The 19499-nt window shown below is 34.1% G+C and overlaps 1 protein-coding gene across 1 annotated transcript in view; it reads right to left on the bottom strand.

Moving 5' to 3' along the window:
- The window catches only part of SEMA5A (semaphorin 5A), a 657936-nt gene that overhangs the window by 165402 nt on the left and 473035 nt on the right, over window positions 1-19499 (bottom strand). The window contains exon 12 of the mRNA XM_007486811.3: window positions 8217-8424. Coding sequence (XP_007486873.1) covers window positions 8217-8424 — 208 coding nt within the window. The remainder of the gene's footprint in view (window positions 1-8216; window positions 8425-19499) is intronic.

Genomic DNA, 19499 nt, shown 5'->3' with positions numbered 1-19499 from the left:
AATTAAGTTGAGCAAAGTCACATAAACTTGTATCTTAATTTACTTAAGAAGATAATCATGAAAGAATAAAGTGTACTATTTTGAGTAAAAAGAGTACTAGAACATTCTACATACTAAACTAGAGGGTATTTACTATTACTATCAGGACATTCAGCAAATATTCTTAATTTCCTGAGAAAATTTATCACCTAGCAATTAGGCTAGTGAATAAGTACATATCTGATAATGTATAGGAAAGTGAGGCTTCCATATTATTTTCTTAATTTGTTACAGAATCTGAAAAAAATGTACTTTACTATGTAGTTAACGGTATAGGACTAAAATGTGAAAAGCACTGAATTTAGATTTGAAAGACTGGAGTGTGAATCCTGGCTTTGTCACTGATGCTTATGTGAATGTAGGCATAGCACTTAACCACTGTGGATCTTAGTTTCCTTCTCTGGAAATTAAAGGATTGGACTAGATGATCTCCAAGGTCCCTTCTGGTTCTAAAAGTCTGCAACATTCATTTGAGGAAGGGTATATGTGTTGAATAATGTAAATCTAAAAATGATAACAGAAATAATAAGTATTTGTTAGGGAATATGGCATACAGATTGGGAAAAGGAGCCAAGATTAATCTTCCTTAATTATTGCTTCCTTAGCTTAGAGGTCACGGTTGCCCCTTTGGATTGTTACCCATACTGGATTTCTAGGGATGTCATGCAGGATAGTGAAAGAGCTTACTATAAGTGGGAAAAAAAAGTGCAACTTTCAAATTTTTACTCCATGCATTCATTTTTCCTCCAAGAAGCTGAAACTAGCTTTTGTGAATATATAATCAGTGAGGTGCTGACCTGTTAACTCTGTCTTTTAGAAAACTGTGCCCTCTCAAGCAGGAAATGCTCTGAGCTAACCTAATCTCCATACTAATTACCTTAACGAGGTACTAATTCCACTGACTAAATGAAATCATTAGAGGCTAAGGGTGTTAAGGATGACCAGCTAAAAATTTCTCCTGTAGATGGAGGCATATCATTTTTGTAGAAGGGTTCTCTTTTCTTTCAAACTCTCTAAATCAAATTACATTGATCGGCATGCTTAGAGGGATATTCTTACTCATCATTCTGATCCATAAAATATAAGTTCCTGTGTTTTCGTGTTTTTTGGAGGGGGGTCTGGCGAGGCACATCAGAATTAGGATTAGAATTCAGATCTTCTGATTTGTGAGCCAGAGATCTTACTCATTTCCAGTATATGCAACTCATGAAATACTTGTAGCAGAAGAGCATCGAACTTCTATTAAAGAAGGCTAGCATCTTAAACTTGGGTCCATCATTAACTCCATTGCACCAGTCATTTAACTTTCATGAATTTTGATGTACTTATCTATAAAATGAAACTAATAATATCTGTCCTACTTAATTCAAAAGGTCAAGGTGGGAAATTACATGAAATAATCAGCTTGTGTGATAAAGTGTAAAATACTAAACAAAGAATTATAATATTTACCCTTTATGTAAACAAGATTAACCATAAGTTATTAATTCCTTCATTCAACAGGTATTCCTTCAGCAACTATTCATGGATAGCTGCAATATACAAAACCACTTTAAAACTTCATAATTGAAATCCCTCCCAATACTGTACCGTCAAAATTCCTAGACAGGATTCTACAAGTTTTAACTGAGGATTCAAACACAGAAAAAAATTTGGAACTCTCCTTATTTTCCTTAAAAGGGGGAGGGTTGAGTAGGAAGAAAGACAGGATTTCTTACAGACATATGAAAAATTAATAAGAGCTTGCTTTAGTCCTTAATGGAATATGAATAGCTATATTCCTCAGTTTTAATTTTTCTTCAGTAATCTGTTATGCCATTTCACAAACATAATGAGGTTGAGCAATTATATATTTGCTTATTTAACTGAAATGATTGTAGGGTGATGCCAAAAAGGTTACAGTAGGGAACCAAAACAAAAGCTCCATCATACTCAAATAAGGAAGGGTGAAGTCATCACAATTTCTAGAATCAATGGTAAAGTCCAACTCAAATAAAGAGGGATAGACACTAAAAAAGATGCTTGTGTTTGTGTACATACTATTTTGTAAATTTTGAAGTGTTATATGCATGCTAGTTATTATTATTATTACATTTATTGTTATCATTATAATTATTCTTATTATTTTGTTTTAGCCAAAGAATATTTGGAATACAGTTTTTCAGTTCCTGTTGCCACATGTTAATAAAGATTAACTTGAGTGAATGTCAAGAAATCAACAATGAGAATTGTCAAATAAAGGGTCTAATTATCATATCACAACAGGATAGGATAAAAAAAAACTAGGAATGATTATCTGGAGAAGATGAGATTTAAGGAAGAGATGAGAGCTTTTATGGAGAAGAGGTATTAGACTTATTTTTCTTATTCCCAAAGGTAAAAACAAAGGCTAACAGATTGAAATTTAAGAGAAGCAAATTTAGTTTATGTAAGGAAAATAATTTCCAAGTCATTTTAAGAAATGAATGTGCTATCTCCAAGGTAGTCCTTTTTTTTTTCCTCTGGAAATCTTCAGGCAAAAGCTGGCTGACAACTTGTTGCAAGTATTAAAGAAGGCATTCTTGTTTAGTGACAGATCGGACTTGATGACTTCTGAAATCCTTTCCAGCTTCAAGATTCTATAATTGTCTCTCCAGTATTGAAATTTAGTGATTCCCTAATCTCCTTCCCAAACTGGGTACCACCAAATAGCTGTATATCAAGGGCAGTTATGATGGCTGTCAACTTCTGCAAGATGCATTATGTTTTGTTTTTTTAACTTCCTTCCTACCATCTTTTAAGTATGAATGTAGTTATCAACATTATCACAGGCAGAAGGACTAATGCTGGATTCTCATCAAGTATGTGGTAACTATAATATGCTATAAAATATTAGTTAAGGATTTTAAAAATTCCTGAATATTGGGCCAAGAGGTTATACTGAAAATAAAAATAAAATATACACTTCCCCCCCTATTTTGACGAGATAATATATATGATGGCAAGTATTATGTATTATTATTATTAATAAGAGCCAATATAACCAAAGTATTTAGAATAATACATTCACATTTCAATCTTACTATTTTTAAAATGAATTTGTAAACAAAATGCCTATTTGTAATTTAAAGGTAAAAATTAATTGAAATGGATAAAGTATGTCTGTTACTACTAGTTACAACAAAAATATAAAATGGTGGGTAGAGAAGTTTGAACTTTTAGTTAAACAAGGAGAACCAATCAAGTTTGCTCCTAAAATATTTCAGACCATAAAATTGTCTCATAATAAGCACAGAGTAAAATTAATATTCTAGTTTGCCAGACTCATAAAGAAACATTAAAACAAAGTATTCCAATATAGGCTGGCATCTTTTCCACAATTTACCATCTTAGAGAGGTGCCTACATGTAAAATGACTTGCCTAAATTCAAATAAGCAGTATGTATAAGAGACAGGACATAAACCATTATCTTCATGATCTGATTCCAACTCTCCATCTACTATATCAGGCTATCTTGCCACATAGGAGAAAAACACATGGAATAAAATAAAGACAGAATATCCAAGTGGGAAGGGCACCATATGAGAATTCAGCAGGAAAAAGTTGGGCTTCCAGATGTCATGATTAGTTGTATACTGTTCAAATAATTTAACTGTTCTTTAACTCATCTGTTTCATGTTTAAAATGAGAATAATAGCCTCTGCTTTGACTACTTCATAGGGTTATTTGGAAACTAGATAAATAGTTACGAAGCTATGATAAAATTACATAATCCATGTTTGAAATGTACATACATAAGTAAGCCATCAAGGTGCACCGGGCCTTCAGAACATGGCTTTGATGATTTTGAAATAGAAAATGAAAACAGAACTAGTTTCTACTTGGGCAAGGGGAATACAGGTTTATTCTAAATATTTGAAGTCAGAGCCAAAAATTCCAAGTTTCTATAATTTTGAACAGCCTTCAGCACTGGTTAACTAATAATTATGCAGTAGAATCTAATTTATTGAAGTTTATTTTAATAGTTTCTTTAAGTAACATCCTACAAATGAAATCTCTTAATTCTGGAGGGGGGTGGGATGTAAGAAAGAGTATGAGAAAATTAAAATAAAGTTTACTTAAGTTAGATTCTATTAATTTTTGAATTATCAGAGGCTGAGCACAAGTTTCTCTGTATATTATCAAAAAACATTTTCTAAACAAATAAAAAAGTAAGATTTGAAAAGGATTATCTGTGCTACTTCTGGAAATAATCTTTTAAAATACATGCTATAAAATTTTCTTAGATAATTGATGTATCAATTATCCATCAATCTTCTCTAGGTCTTTATCTACTAGGCCAAATATGTTGGTAAAACTAATTCCAGGTGCTGTACTTGAAAGTATTAAAATGGTGTATTTCTTTGAAATTAAAACAGTATTTCAAAAAAATTATTCCATCATCCAAGCATTTTATTATTCAGAAAAAGTAGCCTGCTCCCCAGTCAGCCTAAATTATAGTTTGAAAACATTTCAGAGCACGAAAGGACCTGAGAGAGTATTTATTTTAACTCCCTCCTTTTATAGACAAAGTAACTGAGGCCTCATGAGGTTAAGTGCCAGAACCAGAACCAGAATTCCAATGCTCTGTTTTCCAGACCTGTATTCTCTCTGCTATATCTCAAGACATCTCTTGTGGTTTTATTTTAAGAGAATGGAATTAAGGTGGGGGTGTGAAATCAAGACAAAGCCCTGGCCTAATTTTCTTTCCATCTTTCTTTGCCCGAATGCAGTATTTAAAAACCCAAAGTAAATGACCATATTTTAACAGGAGAGAATTGGAGGGGGCATGGCCTCTTCCATTTGAGAGGAGGGAAGGAGAATGTAAGAGATTGTGGCTCAACTACCCACCAGCAGCTATTTACATCTTTCTACTTTCCTTTTGATGTAGACAGGAAAGAAGAACTAAAATTTGGTTCTTAATATCATGGCAAAATTATTCTTCTCCTAGATAGCTAGACCATAACAGTAGACTAGTCCTATTATTATATTATTATTATTATATTTTATATTATATATTATTATATATTATTATATTATATAGCCCTATATATTCTTGAATTAAAAAAAAGGAGGGGAGAAGGAGTCCTGTGAGATATTTACCTGTGCCTCAAGTCCTCAATGGCAATGGGTCTCTATGGATTTTGTAGATTGACTTGAAATACAAGTATAAATAGAGAATCCAGGCAAGGCATCTCCTTTAGCTGATATTATGCAAGATTATTCCTCCTAGCTTAAAAGTCCAGTAGAGGTGGGCTATTGTAAGTCCTGCTTCAAAGAAACCAATGGAAAATGAAAGGACTGGATTGTTTTAGTGCATTGCAATCTTCAAACTCCAGTTCTGGCCCATAGAAAACATCCTGTTCGTGAAGCAGAATAGCACTTTGGCTAGAAGAGGCTGATGCTCCAGACAAAGGGCCCATTTTTCATTCTGTCCTTTGTTATGCCCCAAGGAGCATAAGAGAACATGGAGTTCACCACTGATTCCAAAGGTAGCTCCAGGCTCTGATCAGTTCTGCAGAATTTGGCAGAGTCTAGGGAGAGGAAAACTTACCCAAAGGGCCATGTAAAGGACACGAAGGAGAAGCCCAACCCCCTAATCGAGCACTAGGCTTAGAGTCAAAAGTCTGGGAACTGTTCTTTAAGAGGCATCACTGACTTGCCATGCGTCATGAAGTCTTGAGTTTTCAATTAATCATCAACAGAGCAGTGGTAATTTTTGCCTTTAATGAACTCCTTTACAGAAGGTAAATTAGATAATGCTTTCAAGCAATTAACCATTAAACTCTGTGGATGGCTTAGAAATAAGCACCATATAAACATAATTTTATTTTATTATCAATATTATTAACACTATTATTTACATTATGCTGCATCAAAGCCTGAGAGTGAATGAACTAGGAAACTGTTTAGTATTAATCTCTAGCTTCTTTCAGCTTTGAGAATAGATCAACTATTCAGAAACTCCATGGACATTTTGTGATGGCAATATGTAGTAATCCTTTATCTCTGTACAAAGGACTTTCCAATGTCATCAGAGAGATAGAGCTATAGTAGAAAAAATACTGGAGAGAAAGTCAGGAAACCCAAATTTGGATCTCTATTCTATGGAAACTCACTATGTGACATTGGAAGGGTCATTTAATTTTTCTAAGCTACTCTTTCCCCAACTATAAAATGAGACTTGTAAAATGGAGATTTGAACCCTAGACTTCAATCCCCAGAAGTCCTTAGTATTTCCCAAAATTCCCTATAATCTCATCTGAGTCTCCACCTGGACGAGACCACAATGAGTATTTAAACTGACTGTAACCCCTATCTCAGCCTCTTCCTCTACTCTGCCTTGGCAGGATGTATTAAGTAAGCTGTGAATGGGTTAATCAGCCCTTATTTGTATTTTCTTTATTCCTTGATTTCTAATAATCATTAATAAACCTTAAAGTATAATACTTTTATTACTAGAGACAAATTTAATATTTTAGGCTAGTGATATTTAGATCACCTGCTTCATCATATTTTAAGAAAAGTGGTTTATGATTCTCAAAAAAGCTATATAACATCCTATATCTGGAGCTAAAAAGAACCTAACCTCATTTTATAGATGAAAAAAGGATTAAATGATTTGCTCAAAGTCATACAAATTATAGCAGAGAAAAGATTTAAACCTGGATCTTTTGACACCAGAAATACTTATTCAAGAGCACTGAGGTCTCATTATTCTTTTACAGATCATTGCAATGGTTGATTGTCACAAGGAAATTTTAAATAATCCATAAACTCAAATAATAGCCATTTTTTGTCACTGTGGTTAACTACCAAATGCAATAATCTTTTCTTAGTCTTTACCTCTTTGGAACTCTCCATAGCACTTGACCTATTTGATCCCTTTTTTCCTTCTGGATGCCCTCATTCTGTTTTGTTTTTAGATGGTGTTCTTTCTTGGTCCTTTTCTCATCTTTCTACTCCTTTGGTGAATCATCAGTCATGTCATACCTCCTTGATATGTTTATAAACCAAGTCTCCTCCTTGGTCTCTCTTCTTTCTCTGTGCTTACCCTTGGTGATCTCACCAACTTTGAGGAGTTTGATTATCATCTCTGTGAAAATGACCCCCCAAATCTATATGTCCAGAATTGTTGTCTCTTCTGAGTCTCAATACCTATCACCTTTTCTGGGCAAGTTTATATAATAAGAGCCTTAGAGCATTCTCAGATTTTATTTGAGTCATTTTTAGAGGAATAGAGATTTAGAGCAGGAAAGAAGCATATTTTATTTTGTTTATTCCTGAATAACCCACAATGCTTTTGTGGGAAGGAAAGGAGATGCTACAAGTGAGACACAGGGCACTGGATTTGGAGTCTGAGGTCCTGGGTTCAAAAAGTTTTTGATTCCCTAGTCTATATTTTCCAACTATACTGTCTAAATACATAATTGTATAGATGGTTGTCAATTGACTCACTTGACAAGGTGACTCCATCCTAAATAAACCAGAGATGGATAAATAGTTTGTTATATGTCCATTTATTCAGAGCTCAGAGAGGCCTTCAAGCTCATCTGGTCCAACACTTTCACTGTACTGAAAAAGAAACTGAGGCCAAGAAGGTAAAATGAGTTCTCTGAGAATCCCAGTCTTTTGACTCTAAAGCCTATATTTTTTTCCACACTGCTATCCATACACTTTGTAGAAAGAAGATGCAGAAAAGTTATTCTTCCTCTAATTAATCATCTGCAAAGAAGCTGGTTTTCTTAAGCAAGTACTCACACTGCCCATTTCAAGACTTTCCAAAACTGTCTAGCATCAACAAGCTGAATGCCTATATCACCAAATATCAATATCAGTGATGAATGATATAAATATCTGAATTTTTGTTTATAATACTGATAATTACCTATGGATTAATTAATTTGGCTATCTCAACATAAATATATCATCCTAAGTGCTTTGTGGATCCTTCTAATTACAGTAAATTGGTTTAGCATTTAAAAAAATCTCCAGAGATTAATCTGGGATGCAGTGCTCACACAGCTTTTGAGGTCCTTAAGTTATTAAGGAGCAGTTAATTTGAAATCCTACAAAGATTATTGTCTCTCCCTCAGGGTAGGTTCTTCTTTTATTGGGAACACCAGCTCCAGAAGGAATATCCCTGTGATTTCCCTACCTGCGCGAGGTATAAAAGAGGCATCTCTTCAAGGGGATCTTGGCCACGTGCTCCTGAAGACCCACGAACAGAACACTTTGGCTGTGCAAAATCTGCAGGCTCCTTATGGGCTCTCTCTGCCTTTCAGGGAACAGCTCAATCTCCTCAAGCAAACAGCTACTGGCAGTCAGGTTCATCGGGGCCAGGACCTTCTTAATTGTGCCATAATCTGCAAATGGAATGGGGTGAGGAAAAGAAAAACACCCAGGGTGAGTCACATTGACAGTGATTTGCCTCCTCACATCTGCCTTCTAGCTCCCCTTTCCTCCTTCAGATCTCAATTCAAATGGCATCTTCTTCAGGTGGTCTGTCTCAGTCTCCCCAGCTTCTAGTGCCTTTCCCTCTGAGTTTTTAACATTTTTTGTGCATCTCGTGGACTCATTTGGCAGTCTGATGAAACATCTGGACTGCTTCTCAGAATAATGTTTTTAAAATGCATAAAATAAAATACCGGGTTACAGAAGAAACCAATTATATTAACATGTTGAAATACAGTTAACAACATTTTTTTAAAGTTCATAGACTCCAGAGTAAGAACCCATGCTAAGGACACTGTTGACTTACACTGTTTATATCCTGAGTGTTCACTACAATTTACAACATGGCTCCTCCATAAGACCAAAAGCTTTCCCCCCCCTTTCTCTTTCTTTGTAGCTCCAGCTTTTGGCATAGTGACTGGCTCACTGTGATCACAATAAAGGCTTGATGACTGATTGTTGACCTAATAAAATACAAGCACTTCATATTTTTAAATGGATTTTTTCCCATTTATCAGAAAGATTCCCATTTTAGAGATCTAGGTGGATATTAATGAAATGACAGTATTAGAAAGGTGATAATGGAAAGAGGGTATTTTCTAGCTAAGTGGTACCCAAAGGAAAGCTGCAGAGTAGATAAACTTAAGGTGGCATTAGGGCATGGATAGGAACTCAGTAGGTGGAGAGGCATTATTAATTCTAGGCATAAAATATAGGAGTATCGGCAAAAAGTCAGGAAGAGGTAGCTAGGTTTCTCAAAGGATAGAGTGCTAGACCTAGATTCAGGAAGACCTAAAATCATATCTGGCCCTTACACTGTACTATAAAGCAGTGGTCATCCAAACAATTTGGTACTGGTTAAGAGATAGAAGGGAGGATCAGTGGAATAGACTTGGGGTAAAGGACCTCAACAAGACAGTCTATTATAAACCCAAAGAATGCAGCTTTGGGGACAAAAATCCACTATTTGACAAAAACTTCTGGGAAAATTGGAAAATAGTATGGGAGAGATTAGGTTTAGATGAACATCTCACACCCTACACCAAGATAAATTCAGAATGGGTGAATGACTTGAATATAAAGAAGGAAAACAAGCAAATTAGGTGAACACAGAATAGTATACCTGTCAGATCTTTGGGAAAGGAAAGATTTCAAGATCAAGCAAGAGTTAGAAAAAAAATTACAAAATATAAAATAAATAAAATTTGATTACATTAAATTAAAAAAGATTTTGTACAAACAAAACCACTGCAACCAAAACTAGAAGGGAAGCAACAAATTGGGAAACAATCTTCATAACAAAAACCTCTGACAAAGGTCTAATTACTCAAATTTATAAGGAGCTAAATCAATTAAACAAAAAATCAAGCCATTCCCCAATTGATAAATGGGCAAAGGACATTAATAGGCAATTTTCAGATAAAGCAATTAAAACTATCAATAAACACATGAAAAAGTGTTCTAAATCTCTCATAATTAGAGAAATGCAAATCAAAACAACTCTGATATATCACCTCACACCTAGCAGACTGGCTAACATGATAGCAAAGGAAAATAATGAATGATGGAGGGGATGTGGAAAAATTGGGACATTAATGCATTGCTGGTGGAATTGTGAATTGATCCAACCATTCTAGATAGCAGTTTGGAACTATGCCCAAAGGGTGATAAAAGACTGTCTGCCTTTTGATCTAGCCATAGCACTGCTGGGGTTATGCGTCAAAGGGAATAAGGAAAAAGACATGAACAAGAATATTTGTTGCTACACTCTTTGTGGTGGCCAAAAATTGGAAAATGAGGGCATGCCCTTCAATTGGGGAATGGCTGAACAAATTGTCGTATATGTTGTTGATGGAATACTATTGTGCTCGAAGGAATGATGAACTGGAGGAATTCCATGGAAACTGGAATGACCTCCAGGAGTTGATGCAGAGGGAAAGGAGCCAAAGCAGAAGAACCTTATACATAGAGATGGATACACTGTGGGTCAATCTAATGTAATGGACTTCTCTACTAGCAGTAATGCAATGATCTAGGCCAAGTCTGAGGGACTTATGAGAAGGAACACTATCCATATTCAGAGGAAGAACTGAGGGAGTAGAAACACAGAAGAAAAATGACTATTTGATCACATGGTTCAATGGGGATATGACTGGGGATGTAGACTCTAAACGATCACTCCAGTGCAAATATCAATAATATGGAAATAAGTCTTGATCAATGACAAGTGTAAAATGCAGTAGTATTGCTCATTGGTTGCTGGAGGGGGGTGGGAGGAAGGGAAGGAAAAAACATAAATCATGTAACCATCGAAAAATATTGTAAATTAATTAATTAAATGAAAAATTTCAATTAAAAAATCATATTTGGCCTTAGACACCAGCTGTGTGTGTGTCTATGGACTATGGACAAATCACAACTCTGCCACAGTTTCCTCATCTGTAAAATGAACTTGAGATGGAAATGACAAACCACTCCAGTATCTTTTCCAGGAAAATCACAAATAAGGACAAGAAGAGATGGAATTGACTAAACAAAAACAATAAAAACGAAGGCAACAAAATATATTTTCAGGGATCAGTGAGTAATACAGTTTCACTAGAATCCAGGGTTTGGCAAACTATGCTTTTATAAGACTATGAACTACGATTTTTTTTTTACATTTCTAAATAAAGTTTGATTGCATTTAAAGCTTATGGGCTATATAAAATCTGTTCCAGCTTTGGCCTTTGACCTGTAGTTTGCCAACTCTGGACTTGATCATCAGTTTATGGAGAGGACACATATTTGATAAGCCTGGAAAGGAAGATTTCTAGAAAATTATATAGAATATTTTCATAAAGCCAACAAATATGAACTTGGTACATGATAAGCAGTTAAAAATGCTTGTGGATTGATTTACTAAGTAGGAAAAAGAGAATCACTGAAGATCCTGGAACTGAACAGTTGCATAAATAGTTTTCTCCATAAGGAAAATTAGTATATTCATGATATAAGCAATGAATTAAAGTTAGGAAAAGTTAAGTGGTTATTTCGTGGTTACTCTGGATGGGTAGTAATGAGAAGACAGTATTAGAAAGATGATAATGGACAGAGGATGAAGCCTACTCAGAATCAGCAAGACTAAGTAACTAATAAATTACATTGATATAGCATTTTAAGGATCACAGAATGTTTTCTAGAGATGATCTCATTTGAGCCTCAAAACAACCACAAGTAGTAGGTATAAAAAAGCATTATTATACACATTTTTATATTTGATTAAATGGACATTCAAAGGTTAAAGGTAGTCACACAGGTAATAACTGTCATTGTTCCAGACTCCAAGTTCAGAAACTTTAATCATTGTGCCTGATTAACTCTAAACAGATGGGATATAAAAATGAATAAGGGGGAAGGGACAAAAGAAATATTAGGATTTAGACCATCACAAATTGGATGAATTATATAACCACAGAAAGAAAATGCCGCAGATCCAAAGATAAATAGAACTGAATAACTGTACCAAGCTATGATGAATCTGGCTTTACCATAAGTTGTAGAAGGTTGGTTTCATATACTACTCTCTACTGGTCATTTTTTGGCAGAGAGGGGAACAGGCATTAAATCTCTAACTTACAAATAAAAAAGTCCTGCTTTTTTCAAACTCAGTAAATAATTTTCTTTATGTAGAGAACTTAGGAGGGAGAACAAGGAAACAATTAACTAGTAGAACACATGTGGAATAAATTAAGTTAATGCTTAGCTCACTATAATTTTTGAGCAACCACCTTTTTTACTTCATTCTCATTCTGTTGGGAAATAAAGTGTTGCTTAAGATGTGTACAAAATGGACTACTGAACACTTAAGGATGTGTTCATATAATTATTGATAGAGATGTCTTAATACAGTTATTGATAATAAAATAGAAATGAACTTGTGCCTCTCCTCCACTATCCAGCCGCTGTAAGATTACAGAGATGGCTACACAATGTACTACAGTATGTCACACTTAGAATTTTTCAAAGGATAATCCATATGAATTAGTCTTCAAAACCTTTTGAGAGAAAACAAACTGCCATAAATCCTAATTATTTATTACAGATGCTTTTTTTGAGACTCACAATAGATGACAAAATAATGGAAAATGAGCAAAAAGAATCTTTTTTTTTCCCAGCATCAATCAGAAAGATTTCCCATTCATTTGTAGACATGAAGGCTTAGAGGGCAGGGATGGATTAGGTCTGAGTCAAGGACTATTATGAAAGGCTAACAAATTGCCAAAATAATATTCACTGAGGGATAATGAAGAAAGTAGACAATACAACTCCATTATATTGAATTTTGCTAGATCCCACAGAGTTTCATGGGGAAATAAAGATGATATGTTTTTTATGTACATAAAGATGGAACATAGATTTTTCTATAACAGACATAATAGGTGGGATGTTCCTATACTCTAACACTGATACTATCCAATGTTCTATTATGTAAATTAGATAATCCTAAGGATTACTTTTGGGCAGCTAGATGGTACACTGGACAGAGTATTAGACCTAGGGTCAGGAAGACTCAAATCTGGCCTCAAACATTTACTAGCTGTATCACCCTATACAAGTCACTTAACCTTGATTGCCTCAATTTCCCTATCTATAAAATGAGGTGAGATGGAAATGCTAAACTACTCCAATATCTTTGCTTTGCCAAGAAAATCGTAAATGGGATTATGAAGATTCATATATGATTGAAAAGATTGAACAAGAAAGGTTTACTTTAAAATTTAAAGTGGCATATTTTGTAAGGACAATAGTTATTTGGATGAAAAACAATAGAGGTTAAAATAGAAGAGTTACTACAAACAGTACACTATAAACAACTTGGACAGAAAAGGGAAATAGATGAGGATCTTAGAAAGCATACCATGATGTCAACAATGGACATAGTAGAACTGTGATGGGAAACACCAATTATCTAGAAATATACTGGAGATCACCCATTTTTACAAGTTAAAGAGCTACTGCTTTTTTTTCCTTACCATGATGAGGATGAACTGCTGAGTCAAGCTTCTATTCTAATTTTTTTATTTCCATTTAAAATTAGGAACTGGTTTCAGGGGAAAAAATGATTGGAGCCTTATAGAAAAATGGCATAATTCAGTTATATGATTTAAGAAAGAAGGAAAGGAAAGAAAGGCATAGTTTAGTATATATATATATATATATATATATATATATACATTAGGTCTTTGCCTTTTTAAAGAATATTTCAAAGGATTCAAACAGGATACAAGAAAAAAAAAACTATGTGGAAAATCAGCCTAAAAGGGATAAGAGGATCTTTAGGGAAGAAAATAATAGTTGGTTTTATTTGTTTGTTTGTTTTTTTCTAGAGACTTCAGTGAATCCACAGAAAGCTGATCAAACAATTTAGATTTAGAAGAAAAACATGGAAGCAAGGACAGTATACAAAAGTTTGGTACTGCCCTATAACAAAGAAGAGTATTAATCCTGAGATTGGTAAGGGAAGTTAAAGGAAACAAATATGTGGGGGGGGGCAATTGGTAAAAAAATGATAAGAACACTGAATGGTGTGATGACCTAATGATAGTAGAAGATGGAGAAAAGGCAGTCTCATTCATTTATTTGTTTTCTAACACAAAGAAAATGATTTTTGTACAAGAAACCAAGTTGGCTATAAAAGAGATGAAACAAAGGTAAGTGGAGAGTTGGTAAGAGAGCACCTAAGTTGTCTTTGATTAGTTGAAATCCTCAAGCATTTATGATCTGTATATTCAGGCTCAGCAGGACTAACAGATGTGATTTTTTCCCTTCTCAAGGTGATCTTTGAAAGATCACAAAGAACAGGAAAGAAATGCCAGGATGAAAGAAGGATAATAATGTTGATTTGGAGGGGGGATGTAAGAAGAACTAAATGTAAGCCCATGGAATTGGTTTTTTTCTTGTCAAAAATTTGAAATTATTGAAAGAAAAGTTATAGCACATCTAGAAAGGAAGTAGAGATCATAGGGGGCAACACTACCTAATCAAGGAAAGTTCATGCCATATAAATCTCATTTTCTTTTTAGTCATGTTGTGGACAAAGTCCTGCCTAACCTCCCTACAGACAAGAAAAAAATAACATGTCAGCTAGATCATTATTCCTGTTTGGGTTTGGAACTTGTTGAATGGACAAATGAAATGAGAAGTTTGAATCCAGTATTCTAGAGCTTGGTTTTTAGCCTGGGTTAACAGTTTTATCAGTGCCTTATATAAAATCATAAAGATATGTCCTATCAAAATTTTTAGATAATACAAGGCTGAGAAGGATAAATAGATAGCACACCAATATAAAAATCAGGACCCAAAAAGATTTTGAAAGACTAGAACAACAGGTTGAATTTAACATTAAAAGGGATAAATAGCAAATCTCAGACTTAAAAAAACAACAACATTGTCACAAGTAAAATATAAATTAGGTCACAAAGAGATAAACTATACAAGAATGAATACATACAGTTTGCTTGGATTCAAAGAAAAAATCTTGGACCAATGGTTGGGAATTATAAAAATCATGAATTTAGAAGTGATATAAGGAAAAGTCTTGATCAACAGAACTTTTTAAAGGTGAAATGAGCCATCTCAAGTAATAGTGATTTCCCTCTCACTCAAAGTCTAAAAGCACAGAGTATGACAATTTGTTGAGGATGTTGCAGATGGGATTATTTTCTGGGCATGGGTTGTGCTAGACAGTTCTCAAGGCCTTATCAGATAGCCTATGAAGGTCTCTGAGATTCTGTGATTCTTAATTTCTTTATGATATTCCAGCTACAATGTGAGAGAGTCACAAGGGAGATTCAAGTCTCTAGTCCTCCATTGATAAAAGAACAGCTATGCATGAATTAAGGATGCTGGAGGAAAATAACTGATAGTTTCAAAATAAGAAATTCAGAAAAAAATGATTGCTTTTGGAAATAAAATAAATAACCTTTTTTCATGACTGTCCCAATTCCCAGTGTTTCACATTCAATATAGTAACCAGTGGCAAAAGTAAATAAAAACTTAACTTCAAAGAGGATGTATAAAAATCATTCAGTTGTATGTGTGTGTGTGTGTGTATGTGTGTGTTTTAAATTGACCACTACTAGTAACAGCAGACTATAATTACTTTCTTTTAGTCATTATTTAAATTCAAAAAATGAGACTTCTGACTAACCCTAAAATCCATTCTTGAAAATAAATTTAATTGGAAAATTGCTACTTTTCTAAATCTTTGTATAGTTCTAGCACTTGCTTTCTTTACTTACATAAACTGTAAAATTTACTACCTATAGAATACTTAATTTATATGTTTGTATTTACTTCTTGATTTGAATGAAAAATATATTCAACACTAAAGAGCCCTAGGTTCTATTACAAATTTCCAAGATTTATTCTAAATCTTCATGCAGTTGCTCTTTGTAATTGTTTACTTTGTATGGTATATGAAAAAGTAATTCTAAATAATGTTTACATTTTACATAAAGAAAAATACTGTTTCACTCTTTCTATGGGTCATCTTAAAATGTACGAGATGTATTAAGCATGCTATTAAAGTTTATTTTAATGGTATTCATACAGGTAAAGGATTAACAATAAATGAAGAGTTATTGAAATTTTCTTACAGGTGAGATAATATAATAATAAGACTAGTTTTTGAAATGCTGATGGAATTTTGTTGTATTTTATTTTGTTCTAGAAAATCCTTTGGCATTCACAAAACTGAACCAACTGGGAAGGGAGATGAAGGATCTCAATGTTCTTCTGATCCATTAGACGACACCATCTGTTACCCATCTGCATTACAAAGCATATGTGGGATTAACTTCAGAATTTAATATGATCTCATGGCTACAGACACCATGTTGTATTTCATCTAAAATTTTGACACTGGTCTGCTCAGGGGGCATGAATGAATGACATTTTCTACTTTCTTCTCTATTCCATTTGTTTAGTAAATAAGTGCTGTAGAGATAAAGCTAGGTAATTAACTGAAGATGAGATAAAATCTTGCACATTCTGGTTATAAAGGTAATATTTGGGGAAGAGAAGGGAAAATGCCAATGCTATAAAGAAGGAAAAAAAGTCAATGAAATATATCTTTAACAAAACCAACGTTTACATATATAAACAGCAAAGTTGTATGTGTAAAGTAACAGAATCTCTTGGTCTAAAAAAACGTTAAGTTGTAAGGGTTTTTTATCTATATTATTGAATTTACTGGTGACTGATGACTTGCATGAAAGACTAAAGGCAAAAGTGATTGCTGAAATAAAATGAGGAGGTAAAAAGGGAGCACAATAATAATGCAGAAAATGGTTTGAATTTACAGAATCAGTGTCATTAGGAGGATAAAAGGAAAAAAGAAAGCCTCAAACAAAAGGAGTGGGACAAAATACAAGCTGATATGATGGTGCATGAAACAGAAGAATCCATTTAAAACATGCCGATTTGTTAGGAAGAAAATATTTAAGCAATACTTATCAAAAGCATGGTGCAGAACTTGAAAAGGGCAATAAAATATGAACACAAGGAAATAAATCTGGCTTCCTAGGAAGAATTCCAAAGGCAAATGGTGATAAGAGAATGATTAACAGAAAACAGTTGAAGGACAATGTATTCATTTAGAATAAACACTGTTAAAAACAATGATGGAGCTCTTTATGGAGGTAAGAGAAGATGAAGGTCTTGTTGAGAGATAGAATGGGTATCTTGCAAATAAGTTGAGTTGACAAAGAATCATTTTCCTCTTTCCTTTTGGTCTTGTGCATCCAGGAAATGGTGTTGGGATTTTGGTCTCTATGCTTTTCAGTTCAGTGAGTAAGGTGTGGAATGTGGACTTGGGAACTCAAACCAAAATGATGAACTTGGAATTAGAATTCCAAGCTAGTTATAACTGATGTGAGAAATCCATGGTGGGGACCATATTATACGGGAACAAATTTATAGTGTAAACCTAATTCTCTTCTCCTTCCACAGAAACTGAGGAGTCACAAGGGGAATTTTGTGCCATAAATTGTGCTTTTTTAATTGGGAGTGGCATTGTTTGTATGCTAGCTCTTGCTTTAACTTTGAATTAAATATTCCAGTAAAAAAGCCAAATTAAAAAAGAAAACTAAGTAGAAAAAGGCAGAATAATACAAATCTTGTTTGACAAAAAAAGTTATTTAGTAGAGTTTCAAGTAAAGCTTTCCTAAGCATTTCTTTAAAATAATATTTCTTTAAAATGTTCCAATTTCCTTCAAGAAGGGAAATGGTAGAAGGTAAGGGGAGAACATGAATCATATAACCATGGAAAAATATTTTAAAAATAATTAAATGAATAAGTAAATGTTCCAATTTCATGCAGAATACAAAGGATCTTAGAACACATTACTATACATACCACATCTTAGACCACATACATACTACTAATGACTTAGGTCTCAAAGGTCTCTGGCCAGAAGGGCACCTAATTGAAAGGCAAGATGATATAGTGTAGGGGTTCTTAACTTATTTTTGTCATGGACCCCTTTGGCAGTCTGGTAAAGACTATAAACCATTTCTCACAGCAATGTTTTAAAAATTCAAATGAAATAAATAGAAATGTAAAGGAAATGAATTTTAATGAAATACTTATATAAATACATGTATAAAAAAAAAACCTCATAGACTTCTGGTTAAGAATGCCTAAGGAGAAGAAAAAGTACTAAATAAGAAAAGTAAAAACCTAGATCTGAATTCTGCCTTTGCTACTTATTAGTTATGTCAAGCAAATCATCATATTCCCCTGAGCCTCAATCTCATAAAATAATATTGCTGCTCCCCATTTCACAGAGTTGTTTTGAGGAAAGTGCTTTGGGAAGCTTAAAACACACTATCACTAAGAGTTCTTATTCATTCATTTTATAGGAGCTAAGGGAGAAGTAGAAAGATTAAATGAAGTCACATGGCTGAAGTGACGCAGAGTTGTGTGTAGGACTCACTAGTCTCTTGCTCCCGAGCCTCTGTGCCTTCCACTACATTATAGTGATTTATCCATACTCCAGATAAACCCAGTTACCCTTTCTATTCATTGTCTTTTTAGACAAGAATTCTAGAGTGGTGGAAATTCTCACTAAAAATTCACTAACATTAGGGCGAAGCATATTTTCAAAAGTTACCATTAGGATGCCAAAGTATATTTCCCTTTGAAAAAGTAGCCTGTTTTCACTGAAATGTCTTCATTTTATATCACATTACTAACATGTAGCACCTTCCACTACCCAATGAGCTATATTTAGTGAAAAAAAAAAGATTTTGAAAAAAAAAAGAAAAGATCAGGTTAAAACAAAACTAATCATGACACTGTGGGAGCTTGGTAGCGGCAGTGCAGAGTGTCAAGCTTGGAGTAAAAAAGACTCATCTTCCTGAGTTCAAATCTGGCCTCAGACACTAGCTGTGTGACTCCAGGCAAGTTACTCAATTCTGCCTCAGTTTCTTCATCTGTAAAGGGAAGAGTGAAATTCCTCAATGACAAAAAGTCATGGCATTGAAGTCTAACAGGGCATGCATGCAACATATTTCCTCATAATTCTCTCCCTCTCTGCAATGATGGGAAGAGGTGCATTTGCTCATTTCCATTGAAGGGCTAAGTCTGGTCATTATAGTTATGCAGTATCTGGTTTCTTTTTAGTTTTCATTGTATTCATTTTGTGTTAAGTGACAGGTACATTTCTGTTTACTATTAATAATAAGTACCATTTATCTAGTGCTTACCATGTGAAAAGGCACTGTACTAAGCCCTAATAACAAATATTATCTTATTTGTTCCTTGCAACAACCCTGGGTTGTGTAGGTGAAATCATTGTTGCCATTGTATAATTGAGGAAACTGAGGAAAAAGATAAGTGACCTGCCCAAAGTCACAAAGCTACCAAGTAGAGGAGCTGAATTTGAACTCGGGTCTTCCTGACTCTAGGCCTAGCATGCTGTCCACTGAGCTATCTTAGTAT

The sequence above is a fragment of the Monodelphis domestica genome, chromosome 3 (genome assembly GCF_027887165.1).
Source record: "Monodelphis domestica isolate mMonDom1 chromosome 3, mMonDom1.pri, whole genome shotgun sequence".
NCBI classification, from domain to species: Eukaryota; Metazoa; Chordata; class Mammalia; order Didelphimorphia; family Didelphidae; genus Monodelphis; species Monodelphis domestica.
This window is presented reverse-complemented; position numbering and strand designations above follow the sequence as displayed.